The 21174-nt window shown below is 53.3% G+C and overlaps 7 protein-coding genes across 7 annotated transcripts; 4 read left to right on the top strand and 3 right to left on the bottom strand.

Moving 5' to 3' along the window:
* Positions 1-4231: 4231 nt before the first annotated feature.
* PG997_009435 (uncharacterized protein) lies at positions 4232-5407 on the top strand (the record flags this gene model as incomplete). Its single annotated transcript, XM_066813750.1, has 2 exons — positions 4232-4339; positions 4616-5407. The coding sequence occupies 2 exons, from the start codon at positions 4232-4234 to the stop codon at positions 5405-5407; spliced, it is 900 nt and encodes a 299-aa protein (XP_066665712.1).
* A 723-nt stretch (positions 5408-6130) lies between these two features.
* PG997_009434 (Membrane bound O-acyl transferase- MBOAT) lies at positions 6131-8174 on the bottom strand (the record flags this gene model as incomplete). The annotated part of the gene is made up of 4 exons (XM_066813749.1): positions 6131-7114; positions 7150-7731; positions 7784-7851; positions 7919-8174. The coding sequence occupies 4 exons, from the start codon at positions 8172-8174 to the stop codon at positions 6131-6133; spliced, it is 1890 nt and encodes a 629-aa protein (XP_066665711.1).
* Positions 8175-9280: 1106 nt separating this feature from the next.
* Positions 9281-10501, bottom strand: PG997_009433 (uncharacterized protein; the record flags this gene model as incomplete). Its single annotated transcript, XM_066813748.1, has 1 exon — positions 9281-10501. One exon carries the CDS (start codon positions 10499-10501, stop codon positions 9281-9283), a length of 1221 nt encoding a protein of 406 aa, XP_066665710.1.
* Positions 10502-11430: 929 nt separating this feature from the next.
* PG997_009432 (uncharacterized protein) lies at positions 11431-11938 on the bottom strand (the record flags this gene model as incomplete). Its single annotated transcript, XM_066813747.1, has 2 exons — positions 11431-11600; positions 11653-11938. 2 exons carry the CDS (start codon positions 11936-11938, stop codon positions 11431-11433), a joined length of 456 nt encoding a protein of 151 aa, XP_066665709.1.
* A 1967-nt stretch (positions 11939-13905) lies between these two features.
* On the top strand, positions 13906-15056 carry PG997_009431 (chaperonin 10-like protein; the record flags this gene model as incomplete). Its single annotated transcript, XM_066813746.1, has 2 exons — positions 13906-14075; positions 14126-15056. The coding sequence occupies 2 exons, from the start codon at positions 13906-13908 to the stop codon at positions 15054-15056; spliced, it is 1101 nt and encodes a 366-aa protein (XP_066665708.1).
* A 789-nt stretch (positions 15057-15845) lies between these two features.
* On the top strand, positions 15846-16665 carry PG997_009430 (uncharacterized protein; the record flags this gene model as incomplete). Its single annotated transcript, XM_066813745.1, has 3 exons — positions 15846-16155; positions 16267-16351; positions 16407-16665. The coding sequence occupies 3 exons, from the start codon at positions 15846-15848 to the stop codon at positions 16663-16665; spliced, it is 654 nt and encodes a 217-aa protein (XP_066665707.1).
* Positions 16666-18850: 2185 nt separating this feature from the next.
* Positions 18851-20672, top strand: PG997_009429 (transcription factor IIA subunit alpha; the record flags this gene model as incomplete). Its single annotated transcript, XM_066813744.1, has 5 exons — positions 18851-18970; positions 19533-19652; positions 19718-20072; positions 20111-20531; positions 20588-20672. The coding sequence occupies 5 exons, from the start codon at positions 18851-18853 to the stop codon at positions 20670-20672; spliced, it is 1101 nt and encodes a 366-aa protein (XP_066665706.1).
* Between the last annotated feature and the right edge of the window lie 502 nt (positions 20673-21174).

The following is a 21174-nucleotide window of genomic DNA, read 5'->3' as shown; positions in this document are numbered from 1 at the left end:
CCATATCGTCTTCAGACGCAGGCTAGGCAGGTAAGGTACAGTATTCCACTTACCACGTATTCCACCAACCCCCATGATCCATGACGGACCCCATCCATCCATGATTATGGGTACAGGCCGGCGCCAATCTGTATGCACCTACCTTTGTTTTTATTTTTACCTACACTAGCCGGCTGGGCGTATTTGGCTGCTGCGGGCTGCCTGCCTGAGGGAGGGAGGGATCATGGAGAGGGCGAAAGTCGGATCGGCTCTGCGCACTCCTTGGTTTTGGCAACCTTCCTGGACAGAGACGCAATCTTTTTGGGGCCTTCTTTTCACGGACAATCGTCTGCCTTAGGGCCACCTGCGGGAGCGACCATTCCTCTTTTCGATAGACCCTTGGCCGGTTTGGGACGCTGGGCGGCCCGGGTGGCTAGGAGTTGTGGTGGTCTAGTCTCTCTAGTCGCCCTAGCGAATCTAGTCTCCCTGAGCCCCTGGTCGCCCGTAGCCTCCTCCCCACCCTAATAGCGCCAGGAAGGACGAAAAGTCAGCGACTCTAGAGGGCCAGTGGTGAGTGGCCTTTTTTTGCCCACCGACTCCTCCGAGAGCCCAATACCCAATCCCAATATCCACAAAGCTGATCAATTAGAACATTGATGAAAGCACTTTCTTTCGTTCTCGACATTTTCTCCAGCCCCTGAGCCGAGGATCTCCCTGCGCTGGGGGCGACGTGGAGAGAGATGTCGTCGACACAGCCCTGGCCAGGAAATAAACTCCAGCGTATCGCACGTCGATCGAGGTGTATCTTTGATTGTGCGCAGAGTTCAGCGAATTGGAATCAGACTTCCTGCATCCTACATACATCCACGTGCATAGAGGAATTTCCAACAACCAACGGTTAACCAGCCCCCCTCCTCCCCCCTCCGTCGTCCCTCCCTCCTCCCTTAGCGTCGAGGCCCCCCTGTGAAGCCCGCTCTAAATGGGCCTGTGCCTGTGGAATGGAAGGCTGCACTCACTTCGAGGCCCCAGAACGTGCTCCTCCTCAGCACACAGTCTGGAAGTCGAGCCCTATAACCGCCGAACAGTAAGATGGCCACCTGCATACCCAGCCCATTCTCGGACTGCATTCTGACAGGAGCCTATTCGGTTGCTGTTTATCCGAAGGAACTTTAAAAGCGGTGACAGAGGGTCTGGTGGATGGATGGACATCAATCGAATCTTGAAAGGTTTCGCACTCACATGCGCCTAAGCACATGCATGTATGTACAACGCATCTTAGAGCAGGCAAAGTATATGTATGTACATTGGATTTGATACATCACACATAGCCAGCCAATACAGTTGCCTGACTGATGCGCCAACCGCCCGGGCTCCGTTGCCAGGACACGAGGCTGGATTGCCGAGAAGATGCAAAGTAAGATGCAGCAAGCAGGAATAATTTCCCGTGCCAGTCCCATACTTTTCTTTTCCATGGGTGAACGCCTCCGGAGGGCTAACTCATCTGTCACCGAGTCTATGAACGATTGCCGACTGGAATGACGATGGACGAGCAAGTCGCTACATGTAGAACCTCCTCCCGACCTTCCCTTCACTCGAGAGTCGATACACACATTGCTTACCCACAACGCGAGCGAACACGAACTTGTACTAACTGTATGGGTTTCAGGTCAGCTCATGTCAGCTCGCACAAGACGATCGTTTGCTCGACTTGGCAGGGTGAGGGCGACAGGGACAGATGTTTGAAAGAACATCGAATGGCAAGCTTCCAACACTAACACACACTGGATGTTACAGGTTACAAACAGGTTACAGTTCGACCTCGCCCTGATACCTCAAGCTCGCGCCTATTTTTCTTTTTTCTTGTTCTTTTTTGCTTTTGGAATCCACACACGGACAACAACGGAGAGTAGAGCGGGTCTCGCTCCGTGTCGCGTGTTGCTGTCGATGCCCGAGAATGTTAGCGAACCGTTATTAAACCGCCTTTCTTTTTTTTGGCCTCGAATACATTGATACAATTACCCAGCAGATGGAGATGAACCACGAGAGCGTTTGCATAATAAGCGTGCTATCCATTGTAATGACCGGCACAAATAGTTGCCAATATTTGCAAGTCCCGTCACTTGCAAGCTCATTTACTTGTCTCAATAGTGGCACTGGCCCCGGAAGACGCCCCATAACACGACCCCGAAGCCGTTGCTATTGCTACGTTAGGTCGCCATCCATCATGCTTTTCGGTTTTAATCATCAATCTGCCGATTTCAACTGATTTCAACCTTCGCCCCTTTTCCTGCCCACTCCCCCAAATACCAAGCATCGATTATAATAGCAACGTCTTGACGGAACGACGCTTACTTTATCTGAGCATTGTTCCTCTTAAAATCAACATGCTCTTCAAAGGTCCTGCATGTTAGGAATTGTCTCTCGGCGCCCATGCAGACGCCTGCGACATGTCCGTGCCTCGGTGTCCTGAACATGACGCCTCTCCAATCGGCAGCGCCTGCACTCCACATGGGCGGTCTAAGTTTGCTTCCTTGGCCATTCCTTCCTATAAGTACCTACAGATTGACAATCAACCAACGTTCTGGGCGAAGTGGCGTTTCCTCGGTCTGAACAAGCTGTGCCTCATGGCGTGTGGAAGTTCGGCCACGCCTGACGTGTTTCAGAATACCATCCATCATGAGTCTTGACGTTTCGTGGCAGCAGTGGCACTTGAACTTATACGGTAGTCAATAAGGGCTGGCGAGTGCGGCCACTATATAGAGGTGAGCTTGTGAGATGTCTACATCTTTAGTGGGGTCATGATTTCTTTACGAGGAGATCGGCATCTGCTACGCCTTAGCTAAGTTGACGGGGACTATTTTATAGACCTGAATCAGGAAGCGCATAGGTCGAAAGACAACGACTTACTCGGAGGTGAGGTTTTCTCGACTATTTGAAGGGCAATTAGCGCCTAAAAGGCGCGCCTACACTTGCTGCGTTGCTTTGCTTTGCTTCGGACTAGACATCCTGTCAAACCAGGATAGCGCAACGGGCTCGAGAAGCAACTTTGGAAGCTGGCGCACGTACTCGCCGTGCCAAATCCTTGGGAGCGCTCCCCCTGGTAGTCACGACATATAGTTTCGGGCTTGAGGCTTGGCCGCGGGGGCTTTGACGCAGAACCCACAAGCTGTCTCACGGTTTCACCGATTCTAGGGATATGCCATCTATTAGACGCATGTCGCGGGAAGAGCGGTGGTAGGGCAGACCTTGCTTGTCGTCGACAGATTTGCAGGCGCTGCAAATGCATGCTTTCTGCGGGAGTCGGGAGAGTCAGGAGAGTCAGGGACTCAAGGGCTATGCACCCAAAGCAAAGCGATTGGCTATATCATACGATTCACTATAAGTGGCTTTGGCGAATCGAGGGGTTGCCCGGGGAGACATGTCGATTAATATTATCCAAAGATATCACATATCATAGACAACCCGTCTTCGCAGTTGCGACTCCGACCTGTTGTTTTGGGCCAAGCAACTTGAGGGCACATTGGGGACGGCCAGCAAGCCTAATAGATAAGAGGCCTAGCAAGGAAGGTCCAGGTCCCTTGGAAGTTCTTGCCCTGACTGAGTGGGCCGCGCGCAAATGAGACTTGGCTACTCTCGGTCACCTCTGCGCCAGAGACATGGCATTGCCGCGTTAGTGCCTAGGCCAATCCTGGCACCATCGCGACCCCCAGCATCCTAGGTAAGCATCGTATTGTATCCAGCTGGATGGAGAAGGAGGGAAAAGAACAGGATGACAAAAAAAGAAAAAAAAGGCAAATGCATTCGAAACCACCTGCCCCTCCGTGTAGCACAAACTCGACAGTGAACAGATGAGCGAGAAGTGACCAATAGCTACCAGAGGAGTAGTTTCCGTCTTCAACCCGCTGCACGAGCGTTTCTTGTCCATCTCAATTGCCTGTCGCGGCTGTTTCCGATCTGTCGGGACTGCCATCCTCCTTCGATTTATGCGTGCGCGCATGCCCGTACGATCTTAAGGTGGTTCGCCGTCGTCTTTCCTTTTTCTCCTCCCTCCCTCTCCCTCTCTCATTCGTTCCGTACGGCGCAGCGCAGCCGTGGTTCAATCGGCAGCCCTCCTCCAGAAACCCGAACGACAAACGCGTACATCAAACATCGACCTCGCCGCCACGCATAATTCGGATTCCTCGGCTTACAGACGACACACAAGCACATACTTTGGAGCTACCGAAGTAGGGAAAAACGACGCCGCAAAGCAATGGCGAAGGCTTTTAAGTTCGGAGACGATCTCTGGGATCCGTCGCATCGCTTCGAGACGTCATGGCTGGTATCGCCTTACGTCCTGTTCGGCTGTAGAGCAATCATTGTACGTGGAAAATGCAAAGAACTGAGAGAGGGGAGAAAAGAAAAAGAATATCCCCGATATATTACATGTGTTTCCCGGTTTGCGAAACGATCGCTAAGGCTGAGGCGCAACCCCACGATTTTTGGGGGGTTTGCGATCGATCCGACTGACGATCTTTGACTTAGCGTTTCGCAAACTGGTGACTGTGCATGTGTATGTGTGTGTGTGTTTGCCGACATAACTTCTTGTGAACCAATATACTGATTTTTGCTTCGTTTCTTTTCTTCTGTGCCACAGTCGCTCTACATCTTCACGACCATCTTCGTCGTGCTGGGCTGGCAGTGCACGCACCCGGCGCCGGACGCGACCTACGCCTGCCAGGCCTCGGCGGCCTCGTTCTCCTACTTCACGCACCTGACGTACTGGGGCCTGGGCTTCTACTTCCTGGCGTCGGCGGTGCACACCTTCACCTACGCGCGCTGGCACGTGGCCCTGCTGGACAAGTGGCCGCGCCCCCTGCAGGCGCTGCACGCCTTCTACTACAGCACCATCACCTGCTACCCCTTTCTCGTCACCCTCGTCTACTGGGGCCTCATCTACCGCGCCCTGCCCGGCTGGTTCCCGACCGCCTTCGGCGCCTGGAGCAACATCGCCATGCACGGCATGAACAGCCTCTTCGCCCTCTTCGAGATCATCGTCCCGCGCACCGACCCGAGCCCCCTCGTCCACATGTTCTGGCTCATCGTCGTCCTGGCCCTCTACCTGGCCCTCGCCTACGTCACCAAGGCCACCAAGGGCTTCTACACGTACGACTTCCTCGACCCCGCCAAGCAGAAGAACGGCCTCGTCGCCGCCTACGTCTTCGGCATCGCCATCGCCATCCTCATCGTCTTCGGCATCGTCTGGGGCCTCGTCTGGACCCGCCGCTGGCTCACCGAGCAGAAGCTGGGCATGGATGGAAAATTCGCAAAGGGCGGCCGCCCCATGGCTACGACCCACGTTTCGACCTGGCAAGACAGCCGAGAGGACCAGCACGAGATGGTCAGCACAACGAACTTCGCAAAGAGAAACTCGGGACGCTTTTCGTGACGAGACAGGGAAGCAGAGGGGGAAGCAGGGATGTTGTGACGATGAAAGGGGAAGAAAGGACGTGTATGGTATCATTAGATATGAAGCATGTTGAAATGGCGTTCTATGGCTGTATCGGGGGCTATTAGGCTTCGAGGGTCTTCCATCTCAGTGGTTAATTATTTGGGTTGCATTAGAACGGCTTTGCATTTATATCTTCTCTTCCCCATGGAACTTTTGAAACTGGATGGGCTACTTACTTTAATGTACGGGGTTCGAATAGATCCCTTGAATGCGAGATGCGACTTGTTTGCTTATTTTGTCGCAAACGCAACGTATACCCATTTGAAATAAAGTCGTAAATGCTATTTGCTAATAAGTTGTCAGGGAAAAGGGGCCACATGACGTATGCCTAGAGTTGCTAGCGAAGCTCGACTTGTGGACTCACGGAGCAGGGCAGTCTGGTAAAATAAGACCTGACAGGAATGTGAATGATATCAATATTTGGGGGAGTATGCCCCGCTGTTGAATTTCATAATACACTCATCACACTATTTACTCATTATTGTACATTCGCATGTCGAACACGAAGCACCCACCAACGCCGCCCCTCCTTCCCTCGCCTCAGTTTATCATTAACCCTTCGTCATGATTCCCCGTCGAAGTTCAGACTCACGAACCTCGATCATAAGATGGCAGCCACAGAAAAGGGCGGCGCAGGCAGACAGGAAGAATGTGAAGCCTTTACAACTTGTTAGCAACAGGGTATGATACGTCAAATAGAGCGGCAGTGGTGGCAGCCAGGTACGACGGAGTGGGGAGAGCAAGAAGAGGGGAAGACTTACCGAATAGATCCTTAAACATACCCGCCACAACCTGCCGAAACCCGTCAACCCCAAACGCAAACCCGACCAAGTTCGCTGCCATCATCATAAGGATATTGAAAACACCGCCACAGGACTTGGCCATGCGATAGAAATTTGGCCAGTTCTCGAACTTGCGTTCGGGGAAAAACGCTCGTCCCACCATCTCAGGCAACATGAAAAGGACAATGAGCCAGCCCCAGACAAGCAGATTCAACTGAATGTCGTGCCAGAGCGCTACGAAGGTGAACGTCACGACGTAGTTGGCGATGGAGCGAATCGTTGACGCGGTGTCTTTGAACGACGACCCACCAAGGGGGATATACAGATACCGCGTCAGCCAGCGGTTGTACGAGCGGTGCCAAGATCGCCAGAACGCAGTTGTGCTGTAGTTGTTGCTCACGCAACGCAACATGTTCTCCGGAGGGTCGATTCCGTCGATCAGCGCCCATAGACGGAACAGCCGCCACGGAAGAAGTAACTTGAGCCAGATCATGTGCAGGTTGAAATACGAGAGCACGCTGAGCTGTGCCGTCGAGTACTCGTGCCATATCGGCTTCGACTTGCCAATGGCCTGGACGTAATCGAAATGTAGCATCAATTCCATGGCCAAAAGAGTGCCCAAGAAACGGACGCCATAGCGGATGGTGCGCGATGTTTCAATCGAAGCTGGTCGATAGCGCAGCTGCGAGATGAAATCATTGAACGTCACGATCGGACCAGTAAGGTACAGGGGCGCATAGATGGCGTAGGCAACATAGTTTCGGAAGCTGAAGTCCTTGGCCTGTGCTGGGATCCCGACACGCTCACGCTCGCTCAAGGACGAGGGATCGAGTTGCTTCTTCTTGGGTCCATTAGAATTGGCCTTGTCGCAACAGAGAGAGTGCATTGGTGACTTACCTCAACAGGGCTATAGCTTCTCCTGTCCAGACTCCAATAGTAATCCATGTCAAAGCTGATGAGTCGGAGCACAGTGATGTTGAAGAGAATCTCCCATCGACTCATGATACCTCCATAACTGTCAAGCCAATGCCCCCAAACGATGAACGATGACGGCTCGCTGAGCAGAGACTCTTGCGCCCGGCCAAACAGGTGGGTGGCTATGATGCCAAACTTGAACCCCTTGGTTAGTTCGTTGGCGAACAAGATGCCAACGTTGAAGACCCATGCCGCAAGTGGGATGTATTTTCGCGGTAGTGTGGTTGCAAGTTGGTAGTTGATATAGAGGATAGTCAGGACCTTGAACGCGGAAATCCCGTGCAGAACGAGCAGAAAGATGATGGCGAAGACATAGTCGAAAGAGGCTCGCTGGTCCAGCCTCAAGTCTGCTTCTTCCAGAGTCGGCCGGGCCGAAGGGCTACCCGAGGTAACCGGGTGTATTATCGAGTTGTACAGCTTCCGCAAGAGGGGGTGGAATACGAGGAGAGAGGCCAAGTAGGGCCCATTGGATCGAAAGGTGTGGTATTGCGCATCGGATGTGTCCTGTGCGATGTCAGTGGCGGGATGCCACAGGGCTTGTGGGAGAAAGGCTTACGATTTTGCGCCCAGGTATCCATCCCGGTGACAGGAACCGCTCGACGCTCTTGAACTGCGGGTTCGTCGCTGTACAGTTGGCAGTATGTCAGTCCTGGGGCAGAGACGGGAAAGGTTGGGCGCATGGGTTGCCTACGTGAGGATACATCATATGCTACCCAGAGCATGTAGGGGATGACATAGCTGAGGATCACATAATAGGTGATGAACTCGAGCGACCACCATCTGGACGGTTTCGTCTTCCCGCTGTACCTGGCAGCTCGTTCCTGGTTTGCTTTGGTGTCGTTTCGCGATTCTATGATGGTCCTGTAGGGCGTGGTAGAGTCCGTGGTGAAACGAGTGTCGAGGGTGTCGAGCTCGTAGAGACTACTGAGAAAGGACCGGACACCCATTGCGACGGCGGCACGGGCGTGACAGAAAGAGAGTGCAGACAAGTCAAGGCCAAGCAATTGGAGTTATACGCGGGCCATGGAGCAAGAGGAGAGAGAAGTCAGAAGCTGGAGGGTAGGCGTCCCTGTGCCATGCCGTTTTTGAAGGAGAGAAGGTTGACGTCGTGCAGGCATCCCGAAAGGCAAAGAAAGGCCATGGATGCGATTTCAGTTGTTCCTGGACACACAAACATGAGATTCTGACTAGGGTGGTCAGTAGTGTGCAGCTTATCGTCCGCCGTGCCTCCAACTTTGCCAGTTCCAATGGCTGTTTTCCGACTTTCCAGTGGGCCCTCCAGCGGACCCTCCAGCGGACCCCCCACCACCTGCCACCTAAGGAGCCAAGCCAAGGAAGGTGTCAGGGAAGCACTGGGAAGCACTGAAGCACTGGAAGGCGCCTCGGAGCAAAAGTTGAGAGCTGCTACATATGAGCCAGTACGATTGGAAGTAACGAGCGACGCGCTAAAATAAAAAGTCCCCTGCGCCTGCGCTCACCTTAATTTTGTTTCTACATCGACCCCCTGATTTTCCGTAGTAGCACGTCAAATCGAGATGGCGGCTGGGCAATGCGGGATGATGTCGCCATACCGGGACCTTCAACGATTCATCATTCTCGTGCAGCAGCAGCAGCAGCAGCAGCAAGGGGGCATGTCATGTTTGTTGTTGATCTAGCCTGTTTGTTTGAAGCGCTGCGGCCAATCACTCGTCAACTTGCCAGCAGATGTCAATATATATGCTGCAGAGAGTAAGTTACTTTCAGCAGGCACCCCCAATGGCTAGCATCGCATGAAATTAATTTTCAAGCCCATATTCTGCACGCGTGGTCCATGGACGAATACCGCGGCACGTACAGTCAATTGGGCTATGTAGCATGTGCTCAGGCGCAAACCATGGCATTGATGGGATCACGTAGCCTCCAATGCCGTGCTCCTGTCTGATGTTATAGAATGATTAACGGATTATTATAGTATTACTTGGCCAAGCATGATGAGGGCACCATGTTGTATTTATAAAAATTGTATATACCTCGGCCCCTGAATGATAAACCAATGAGCCATGGCCCCGAAAAGTCAATCTAGCCGTTGGCGCCACGCATAGCAATCCGGCTTGAAGCCGCCCTGGAAACTGATATAGCTGAGCCCAAATAACCAGATCTCGTGGTACCCGGCGTCCGGCCGGCCTCGCCACCTGCGGAATCCGAACCACGTGTCATCACATGTGTCACAGAAACCAATCGAGTCCTTCATATCGCAGCAACTCCCGTCCGACTCCTTTCCTCGGGATGATGGTGTGAACCCGTCCCCCTCATAGCGGCCCAGGGCCGCCACCGAGACTTGGACGCCGCCGTCCGCCTCGTGCAGGTGCGGGCAGTCGATGGAGTCGGCGAGATCGACGATGCGCTCGCTGTTGAGGTTGACGTGGCCGCAGATGCAGTTGGTGGACGCGGCCTGGAGCAGGTCCAGCCTCTGCCGGAGGTGGCGCGCGTTGAGCGGCTCGCCCGCCGGCACGATGCAGACGAGCTCCTCGAAGTAGGTCGACAGCACGACGGCGCCGTCGTCCTCGACCCCGACCGTCACCTGCGGCATCATGGCCTCGTAGTCGAGCCGCGCGCTGCGCTCCAGGTGGTGCCGCGTGCCCTTCAGGTGGCTCTCATCCTCGCACCGCAGGATCACGCCGCCCCCGCCCGTCGGGGAGAAGAGCTGGGCCCGCGGCGGCAGCGCCTCCTCGATGGCGCCGAAATCGATGCGCTGGTGCCGGCACAGGCTGAAAGCGCCCTCCCGCCCCAGGCACAGCCGCTCGTGGTCCCGCGCGGCCCGTTGTCGCGGCGAGAACTCGTTCCGCGCGTGGGTGGTCTCGCAGCCGCTGCAGTAGTCGGACGGCTTGGGGATGAAAGAGTGTCTGGAGGAAATGCGCGCCGCTTCCACGCCGGGCGGCGGCAGAGCGACCTCATCCTCTGGGATCACAATCACGCTGGGTATTTGCCTGACTGATGATCGCGAACGGGTAAATGTGCCTGTAGATGATGATGGTGCAGAGGCGGTGCTCTGACGGCGCCCCTTGCCCTTCAGTGAGGCACCATTTGCTCCTCTATTGAGGTCCGAACTTGATATCTCGGCCAGGACGTCCCCGTACGATCGAGACTTTTTAATGGCCGCAGACTCCGCGCCCGCGCCTTTGCGCGGTGGTGTAGCGCCGCCGACGCCAGCATCCCGCTGGATTAAGAGGACACTGCTACGACGGTTAGGGATTTGCGAAACTTTGCTACCGAGTAGACTGATGAGAGATTCCATGATGGCAGGCAGGCAGTTCCATGTTGAGCCTTGGGAATGTTTTCCAAAGCCGAAGGAAGGGAGAAAAGGAAAACGTTAGAACATAAGAGCCAGTACGTAGACATGGCAATTTCAGGGCCTTTGATGATGCATCCATCGCGGGGTTCAGGGGAGGGGGACGTGTGAAACTATGTGAACTCTATATGACTTCGACATCTTTAGTGCAGCGCCGCACTCAGACAATGTAATAGAAGAAGTTCATTGTCATCTCCTCCCATTACTCGGTACGGAGAGCCGTCGCACTGCAATGGCAATGCAGCTTGGGATGCTAGAATGCCGATAGCACCAATAACGTATCTCGCAAGAGTAAGCCAAGTACTTAATTAGCAACGGCCGCCATCCGTCAATTTCGCATATGTAAGATCCCGACCATTCCGACGTGCTCAAGCATGTACCATGGATACCTTTCGAAGGAAACGCATTCTTTAAGCACCCGGATACATATGATAATTGATCAATGTAGATAGCTACCTGCTGATAACAATATCCGTGTCTATACTTTCGTTTGCTCACCTGTATGTATCCGTAAATCACAACTTTCACCAAAGCGTCTGCGGGACGACAGATAATCTCAAGGTTACTATGAGGCGAAATCAACACAGAAACGACCAGGTTTCAAGACCGCAGCGAACCCTCTCATGCGCTAACGCTGAGTAAAGGTATCATGGATAGCTTTGGTTTTGGAATGAGGATTATAGAACATTTGTATACTCACTACTGGTTTACCAATAGTGCGATGAGAAGTGCCCCCCCTTGCGGCCAATGTGCCAAATCCGGCCTTGTACCATATCTTCTTCGAAGCCAGGCTGCCAGTCTTATAGAGCAGCATACGATATCGTTGCTGGATGGCCATCGCCCGGATGAACGACCTCCCCCAAAAGCTGTGCCTTCTATGGCCTTGATCCAGTCCCAAGAGAGGGGAGACGGGGCAAGCTACCATATGTTCCGGTTCGGCCGTCGTGCGAGTGAAGGTGGCGGTAAACCATCCATGTCTTGGGTACAGCCATGCTTAACGACACCAGAAACCCCCCAGTGCCAGTTCCTAGCTGCTTGGAGTCATCTGCAATTAAATATGTAGATGAACATCTGAACCTACTTCTTAGACACGTTACTATCGTGTCTGACCTCGCGCTCGGTGCCGCTGTACGCTACCTGCTTCGCCACCACGGCAGTTCCGCGCGGCGAATGATTTTGAGCACGACCTTCCGGAACAGTCAGGACGAGGATTCTCGCTTGTACCGCGTTGCTTAGCACCGTATTCGACAGGCCCTCGGTGATGCGGAGGAATGTTATGCGGGAGAGACCAGATGGGAGGGAAGGGGAGGAGGAGAAAGGCAGAGTAGCACTCAATGCCCTCGGGTTGCTCGTTGCCCAGAACGTGGCAGGCTGTTGAGCCATAATCGAGAAAATATCATTGCAGATCGGTCGAGTATTCGTTGCAATAGGCTCTCCTTCAGTACGTGTGCGTCGATCCCCCTGGTACCACTTGAGGCTTTGCCAGCCATCAATGTAAGATCCGGATTATCGGGGTGATGGACAATAAGCTGTACGACGGTGCACATCCCGAAAGGTCCTATGATGTCCATAAGATGGAGCAACAGCGGAAATATTATGTGGGCGTCGATGCTCCCTTGACCTAACAAGAGAATGTCCCTGTTTGTGCTTGGGGTTGAAGTCGAGTAACGTTACTGATCAAGGGCCAAATGATTATACTTGAGGAGACGTAGCTTCAGTATACTACTGTAAGAGAAGAAAACTAGCCGCACATCTAGTTGATTGTACTTCTTATTCGAGCCGTCTCCAAAACCTCGCAGCGTGACCCTTTTGGCAGTTTTGCTTGCCGGAGAGAGGAGAAGTGTTCGTGAGAATGTAGACCATGTCTACGACGTACCCCAATTGGCTATGTCGTATAATGTGCCACTTCCATTGTAGTTAGCAGACTCCCGTATGGATACTTATATGCCAGCAGGAGCGAACCGGTATCGGCATAGATAACTCTGAGTGACCACATGAGCATCGTATCAGATCATTACCGGCGTTTACACTCAAGTTTCACGCGTGACGAAGTGAGCAAGTACTCAATAGAGTAGATACCTAAGTGATGCAAATGAATCACTGCATTTCGAGAGAATGGAAGGCAAGCGAATGGGCAAGTATATGCCAGGCTGCTTGGGAGGTTGTCAAATGCGTACCAATCGCATAAGCCCTCAGTGAGTACCTTGATGATAGCTGCACAGAGAGTATCACGATATCCTATACTACCGAGTGGTGATCACGTTGTACCACTCACTGCTTATAGGTCATTTCTCGGTACCCGACCAGCCAGCAGATGGACGGCACATATCGTGTCTATTTTTATGTCGCGTACCCGGATCCCGAGACCAGCCAAGACCCAATGCCATACACCATACCATTGGTGGATTTAGTCCAAGTCAGTTTGAAGTAAATGAATAGGTCGAATGTGATCTCCGGACCACGTGCGGAGGACAAATCAGGGACGGCTGTTGAGCGTAGGTAGGTAGTAGCTGCCTACCTACATACCTAGACCCTGGGGGCTAGAACGAAGCAGATGCTTCAACAAGCTTAATGCTTGGGCGGCAAGCTACCCTGCAGCAGCAGCAGCAGCAGCAGCAGCTGACTGCTTGAGGTGGTATGTCGCTTCCTCCTTTGGTCGAATAGCGTGCGCGGTGTGCTGGTGGGGGTTTCACCGGGACATACACCCAGTACACGTAGTATCCAGTCTTCGAGTCTTGAGTCTCCAAAATCCGGTATCGTGACCATTGGTGGGGACTCCAGTCTGCGGGCAAATACTGCGGGGGCTGCCGAACTCGCCAGGCGGGTGATTGGTGCGCTAGACGCAGTGGACCCCGGGGCGAAGCTCCCCGAACGTCATTCTTCCTCTACCACCACATACTACCCCACATACCACCAGCAATATCGAGAGCCGCTTCCAATGGCTCGAGTCGTTGAGCCGAAGCAGCCTGGCAGCCACTGGGCACAGCAGGCCATATCGCACTGCGGGCTATTGCTCGTGGCACGGAACGGGGGTCTGTTTATAGTCTAGACTTGCCTAGAAATGTCCGAGGGCCGGCCGAAGTCGCGACGCTGTATCCCTGGTGGAAAGATAATGTGGAAAATTTCACAGACAGCAGCAGCTAGGGTCCAGGGGAAAAAAGGGTTCCTACCTTGGATATAACGAGAGGTCCCCCCTCCCCTCATTTCAAGCTGGCGGAACGGTGGGGGAACACGTAACTGACTGTCTCGCGTCTTCTTTCGCTTCCACTCCATTGCCAACACAAACCTTTTCGACTTGAGAACCAATCCTGCCAGTACCGCTGCCGGTTGTCGCTGTTACCGTAGCTGATATGAGCCCTCCAGAGATCAAGCCGTCCAAGGCTAACATCGGTGTCTTCACCAACCCTGCTCATGACTTATGGATCAACGAAGCCGAGCCCTCGCTGGAGAGTTTGGGCAAGGGAGACACGTTGCAGCATGGTGAAGTGACGGTTGCTATCAAGAGCACTGGCATCTGCGGGTATGTATCCCGAACCCCAGCGCAGTCCAGGCCGATTCTTACCAAGGCAGATCTGACGTGCACTTCTGGCACCACGGGTGTATTGGGCCCATGATCGTCGAGGGCGACCATATCCTCGGCCATGAGTCTGCCGGCCAAGTCATTGCCGTGCATCCGTCGGTTACTCATCTGCAGCCTGGAGACCGGGTAGCCATTGAGCCCAACGTCATCTGCAATGAATGCGAGCCGTGCCTGACGGGCCGATACAATGGGTGCGAGAAGGTGCAGTTCCTCTCAACGCCGCCGGTTCCTGGTCTTCTGCGACGATATGTGAATCACCCGGCCATTTGGTGCCACAAGATCGGAGATATGTCATACGAAAATGGCTCGATGCTGGAGCCTCTCAGCGTTGCCCTGGCGGGTCTGCAAAGGGCCAAGGTTGGCCTGGGTGACCCGGTGGTCATCTGCGGCGCTGGGCCCATCGGTCTAATTACACTGCTCTGCTGCAAGGCGGCTGGTGCCTGTCCTCTTGTCATCACGGATATCGACGAGGGCCGATTGAAGTTCGCCAAGGAACTGTGCCCATCGGTAATAGCACACAAAGTCGAACGCGGAAGCCCAGAAGAGGCCGGCCAAGCTATCGTGGCATCAATGGGAGGCATCGAGCCGTCCATAGCCATTGAGTGTACTGGAGTGGAGAGCAGTGTTGCTGCTGCCATCTGGGCCGTCAAGTTTGGCGGCAAAGTGTTTGTAGTGGGCGTTGGCAAGAACGAGATCAACTTCCCCTTCATGAGATGCAGCACACGGGAGGTTGATCTCCAGTTCCAATACCGATACAGCAACACATGGCCTCGTGCCATTCGGCTGGTGGAGAACGGAGTGATCGACCTCTCCAAGCTCGTTACTCACCGGTTCAAGCTGGAAGATGCCCTTGATGCTTTCAAGACGGCAGCGGATCCCAAGACTGGAGCGATCAAAGTACAGATCCAAAGTTTGGACTGAAGAAGCGGGTAGGGCAGGTAGGGTTTGGGGGTTTGGGGGTGGGTTGCAACTAGGTTAGGTGCATTCCCATTCTTTACGCTGAAGTTGGGGAAAGGGATGGACGGGTCGGGCTGAGACTTCAGTGCGCTTCGCCAAGCCGCCTTGACAGAAGACCTCTAGACTTGTAAGCGTTCTGCTGCATATATTTAGAGCTCGCTTAGGGATGCAATTAGAAGCAGAGAATAGAGGGTTCATTTGACAAGATAATTACTACCTACTCAATCCTTCCTTGCAAGAGAACCAATGCAGATATCCAAGACCTGGCAATTCCTAAGTGTTGATGCTTATGGCTGGCTGGCGACCGTCACACACACAGCACTGTATCATTAATTGATTCCAGCTGAGGGCAGGCACCTGGCCCACTGTAAGCGGATGACGATAGCGAATCAAACGCCTCTCCAGGCCTGATTGGCCAATGCCACAGCCATTAGTGGACTCTTCCTCCGACGCCTTGGCCGCTGCCCAATCTTAGTCAGTCTTAGCTCCAGCCGGGTAATGGATGGCTCTTTTTTTGCCCATAGCCCCAAGCGTGAAATTCCGAACTGAACGAACGACCTGCTGCAGAGCTGTTTTTTTACCAGAGCTTCCTTCTTCGTCTGTGTCGTCGTTGTTGTCGCCGTGTCTTGTTTCCTCCGCCCTCCTACTTTAGACCCGCCCGCCTTTAATCAACCGCTTTCCCGGCCTCCTGTCCGGATCCGTCTGCGAGCTTCCTCCCTCCCATATTTTAATCCCGCACAATCAATTGACACCATGTCGTCAATGGCTCTTGCGCGACCCGCCATCCGGCAATCCGGAAACCTCAGCCGCATGGCCGCCCGGAGATTCGAGTCCAACACCACGGCGAAGGCGAACGAAGCTGCGAAAGCCGCCAAGGAGTCTGCCGCGAACGCTTCTGCTAAGGCCTCTGCGAGCGCTTCCGAGTACGCCGCCAAGGCGCAACAGGGTCTCTCCAGAGTCTCCTCGGCTGCTGGCCCGGCTATCACGGGCGCTGCGAAGGGGCTTGCCAACTCCCTGGGCAAGGTCGGCGGACGAACGGGCAAGGTGGTTGGCTTTGCTGAGCGTACGTTACAAAACCCCCGAATTTGATATCGAACCGGAATTATCACATGCGTGTTCAATGCACAAATACGGACGTCGGTCACGGGACAATGGGAACTGACTAGGCATACAGGACAAATTCCCCAGGTTCTTTACTGGGGGCGTGTCGGCTCCGAGCTCGCCAAGATTGTCTTCCGCAACCAGAAGATGTCTCCGCCGTAAGTCAGGAGTCGCGGGTATCAACTGGTGCAGCGAGGCTAACTCTTGCCACAGTTCCATGCAGACTTTCCAGAGCTACTACCAGAACATCCTGAACACGGTTCGAAACCCCAGTGCCCTCGCGCAGACCGCCTCCAAGGCTTCCCAACAACCCGCAACCATGCTGCAACAGCTCCGAAACGTCAACAACGCCCAACTAATTGCCGGTGCTGTCGTGGCCGCCGAGTGCTTGGGCTTCTTTACTGTTGGCGAGATGATCGGCCGATTCAAGATCATTGGCTACCACGGCGAGCATGTTGCCGAGCACCACTAAATGTGGCAACCATGAAAGAATGGAGGATGTATACATAGTATTTCCCAAGAAACTTGGGGCTCTTTCAACCGCATTCTTGGGGGAAAACTAGACACGGCAAGTAGTACTGCTTATTAAGGGGGTGGTGATACTACAACTGGGAAAACCACGGGCAAAGTTCACTTTCCCGAGCGCATAGACTGGCATTAGGGGTCATCCTCGGACCAATGCCTTAAGGGGGTTCTGATCAGGAGGAGCGATCGATCATGTCGATCGCCAAGGTCCCATGAGTTCGACCTTGTATAGTTGCTCGCTCTAGACCTTGGCCCCCCTCGTACTAGTTTCCTTTGTCATCCTGTACAATAACGAGGGCAGCAGAAGGTGCATTTGGCGAGGAATAAAATAATCGACATAGATGAGCCAGATTCAATCTTTGCCTCGACATGCACATTGTGGCGGATAGCTCTTCACGGCTCGGCCTGTGTCCTTGGGCCAATGAACTCCAGCATCTGTAAACGGCTCGGACAAAGGCTCGTGGTGAGGTTGGCCGTGCAAAGTTGAAATAGACTGCTTTCGCATATGGTATCCCTTGAGGAGCACAATGCTGGTAGTGCCTGTGTGCCCTTGGAGGGAGAGCTGCCCAGCAGCATATAGGTGTGCAGCTATGTACCTACATCTCTTCATACCTGAAAGAACCTTGCGGCCAGCGACCTCGGCTAGGTCTCGTTTATTACACACGGCGTGTGCTGAATGCATGTAAACCCGATCTGTTTGGTCTTGATCAAGCAATCCTGCATCAATCTGGTCTAGAACCGTTTTCCACTCACGAAGTCACGCAGGGCTGGCTAGAAACGCTCCTTCCTCGGCAGGTATACCCCGGAAGGATATCTTGTTAATGTATCCTCGGAATAATCAATCGTTGAAAGCCTTTAACACCGGAGCCTGATGCACTATATAAGTATGCAAGCCATACAAGTGGCCCACGTACTTAACGTACCGCCCAGGGACCGTGAACCAATCCAGGTGTAAGAAAAGACGCGACGCGATGCCAGGCGATCGAGCTATCTTGTTACATGCGTCTAACATAGCCCGCAGCTACTGTTGAGCCTACCATCTCTTGATATGAACCACATGAGTTCCGGGCGGACCGTCATCAGTAGACATCCTTTCCAGCTTCAACCACCAGGCAGGTTCAAAAATCTTCCCGGCCATGGATACCCATCAGGTTGCAATTTGCGTCTCATAGAAGCAAAGACCCTGCTGATATTAGCTTGAGAGTAGATGTAAGCATTTATAATGTGTGTGGTGTTGTGTGAAGTAGTAATAGTGGCGTGAATGTGGGATAAGAACTGGAAGGCATTGCGTTTTGGCCAAAGTACCAGGTAAGCACCCAGTATTCAATCCTTCAGACGAGCTTGAGCTCAATCGATGCACTCATCGGAAACCACGGGTGCAGGTCACTCCCTCCCAGACCAAAAAAAATCGCATTCTTCTCAACGGATTCAACGACAAGTCCATTCCTGTTAAAACATCATCACGAATTCACCAAGGGATGCACATGTCATTCGATTGTTGGGCGGCGTTGGCCTGTGCTTGAATTGATTCTCCGGTACCTAAGGTAAAGAAGAAGGAACCAACCAGACCCGAGTCACGTGTGCTGCCAGGGAGTGCTTAGTTAGTTCAGTGGGAAGCTGACGCAACTTAACCATCTACATCTCACCGCGCAGAGTGACCCGGATACCGACGACTTGTAAATCCGGCGCGTCAACACACCCAGCAACGGCGATTGCAGCATACGTTACGTGAAGAACCTACAGAAAGCAGCAATAATACGGTTCCGAGAGAGGCGCGCGACTTGCGAACGAGGTGTGCCCAGGAGGAAGAGAAATCTCGAGTGGTTTTGGCCGGCTTCGACTTGGTCCACGAACTTCTTCACCCTACTTACTTGCCTTTCAACCAACCTACCCTACCGTTCGCGTGCGGCTGGTCTTCGCCTCTTCAAAGACGATACTTCTTCGCCTGCCGTATCCTCGACGTAATTCATTTAGACGGGCATCGTAAACCCTGTGCGCATGGAAAAGGAAGGGTGCACTTTTGGTGAACAGAAACAGGCCACCGCCCTCTCCCTCTTGCCGACAGCGCAATTTGGGACCATCACGTACCTCTGAACATTATCGACTTCCGCCTCTCGTGCAGCTTCTTCAAGATGTCGAACTCGGCTGTGGGCAATGTCTACCAGCAGATCATTCTGGATGTCATTGAGGCGTCGCGCGTCGATTTGGAGGAGAATGGCGTAGATGAGAGCATTCTGGACGAGTTGAAGCAGGTGAGCCACCCATCCAACTTCCTGAGTCATTCCCCATCTCTCTTTCCCCATTTCGCAACCAAGTCCATCGTTTCCCTCAACGGCACAGAAACTGCAATGGAGATGAGAGCCATTGATGCAACCTTTTTCCCTTTTCAATCTTGATAAAGTAAATGGCGGAATGTTTGATGTCGCCGATACTTTTTGCCCCTTTGCTCGGATGGGATAAGGTTCCTTTGCCAGCGGGTTTCCGGTGTTCTGAAGGGAGCGACCAGTTCCAGCAGGTTGAGGGGGGCCCAGGCTCTATTTGGGGCTTTTTATGTGCCTGGGTTGTCCGCTAAAAAAAATTCCCGTCCCCATTGGAGCCTGGAGCGAGTGACCCTGACCCCGGTCTTGATTGGCCTGAGCATCAGTCACAGTCACCCATCCTCCTGTTCATCCATGCAACAGCACATCACGTGTTACCCTTTTGTGTATCTTGCATCTGAGCCCATCCGCATAGCATAAGCATAGCTTTCATACCCTCAAGTTTCAGCTTTTTTGATGATTTACAGTGTCGACAACTAACTTTAGTTACGCATAGGGATGGCAGCGCAAGCTCACGGCACAGCAGCTTGCTATCTTCCCCTGGGACCCTAAGCCAGACCCCCAGCTCCTACTCAGGCACCTCCGGCCCCTGCAGCCAACAATGGAGGGAACCCAAGTAACCAAGGTTATATGCAGCAACAACAGCAGCAGCAGCAGCAGCAGCAGCAGCAACAGCAACAGCAACAGCAACAGCAGCAGCAGCAGCCCTCTGCTAACAACATGCCGTACTCTCCTGCTGCCAACAACTCTGTTGCCGGGGATGCCCATATCAAGGCCGAGCCTGGCGTTAAAATTGAGCCGGGCACCGAGCAAGCTGGAGCTAACCACCAGACTCAGGCGGCGCCTAATGACGTTGTCCACCAGCGACTTGCCAACAACCTGAGGAATCAGTTTGGCGAAAGAGCCGCCGATACTATTAAGAACCTGCAGGCTGGCGAGGTGAGACAAGGTGGTGCTCCTCAGCATCCAGGCCAACAGAGACCTATGGGCCAGCCAGCTACGCAGGCCCAACAGGCCAATGCCCAAGCCCAATATCGTCAGCAGATTGCTGCTAGTACTGGTCAACATGTGCAGGCGGCACAGAACGGGCAGGGACAGTACCCCCGCAAATGGATGGTGCCGCAGAGGAACAACCCTACTCTGGTGTCCTTATGCAGAGAGGCGCTGATGGTGAAACCACCGAGCTGGGGCGTGTCGAGATTGACCGTATGCTACACGCCGCCATCGAGGCCAAAGCCAAGAGCATGGAAGGCGGTGGGCTGATGCTGCCGTTGAAGCGAGCCACCAAGAAGCTTGCGTCTAGTCAGCAAATCTCTTCCGCAGGTTCTGGACCTAGCCGGTTCGATGGTGGGGATGACGAAGAAGACGATGACGAGGCCATCAACTCGGACCTTGATGATTCTGATGACAACGGTGATGAAGAGGATGACGACGAAGATGGTGGGCAAATCATGCTTTGCATGTATGACAAGGTCCAGCGCGTGAAGAACAAGTGGTATGTTTGTTTCTACACTATTATGGACGAGACTGGTTGTTCTAACTGATTTATAGGAAGTGCGTTCTTAAGGACGGCGTCCTCAGCGTCAATGGCAAAGACTACGTCTTCCACAAAGCTACCGGCGAGTATGAGTGGTGATTGCTGGGTAGCAACGGCTCGCTGCAGATTGTGCAGAAGAGCAGTGTTTGAGTATATGTATCATTGGATTACAGCGTTATTCGCCCCAGCCGGGGCTCTTACGTAGTGCAGCCACGTCGGGGAAGCTGCTACACGAAGGCTTTTCGTGTCTCTGGCCCCAGATAGAAAGTTGGCGGGTTTGAGCGAACACGTCTCAAAAGGATTTGGTCGATGCCTCCAGTCTCCAGACTGCAATGGGGCAAATATAGTCGGAAGAGTCGTATCAGACTCGTCTGCAAACATTTCCTTTTACATCACAGCACTAAATGGTATGCCTCTTCGTTTACTAGCACTTGTTTCAGGCTCGGGTCCGTGATGAATGTGATGAATGGGCACTGCCAATCAGATCATGGAGATCCAGCGCGATGGAAATGTGAATAAATCAATGATTCGTCCGTATAAACAAACTCCTTGCGGTGTCATGATTTTTTGGCTCCTGTTGGTATGTTGTAGCACCCAACGT

Source organism: Apiospora hydei, assembly GCF_038363865.1.
Source record: "Apiospora hydei strain CBS 114990 chromosome Unknown utg000007l_segment0_segment0, whole genome shotgun sequence".
In the NCBI taxonomy this organism is placed as follows: Eukaryota; Fungi; Ascomycota; class Sordariomycetes; order Amphisphaeriales; family Apiosporaceae; genus Apiospora; species Apiospora hydei.
The sequence above is the reverse complement of the archived record's forward strand: the minus strand, read 5'-3'. Positions and strand labels throughout refer to the sequence as shown.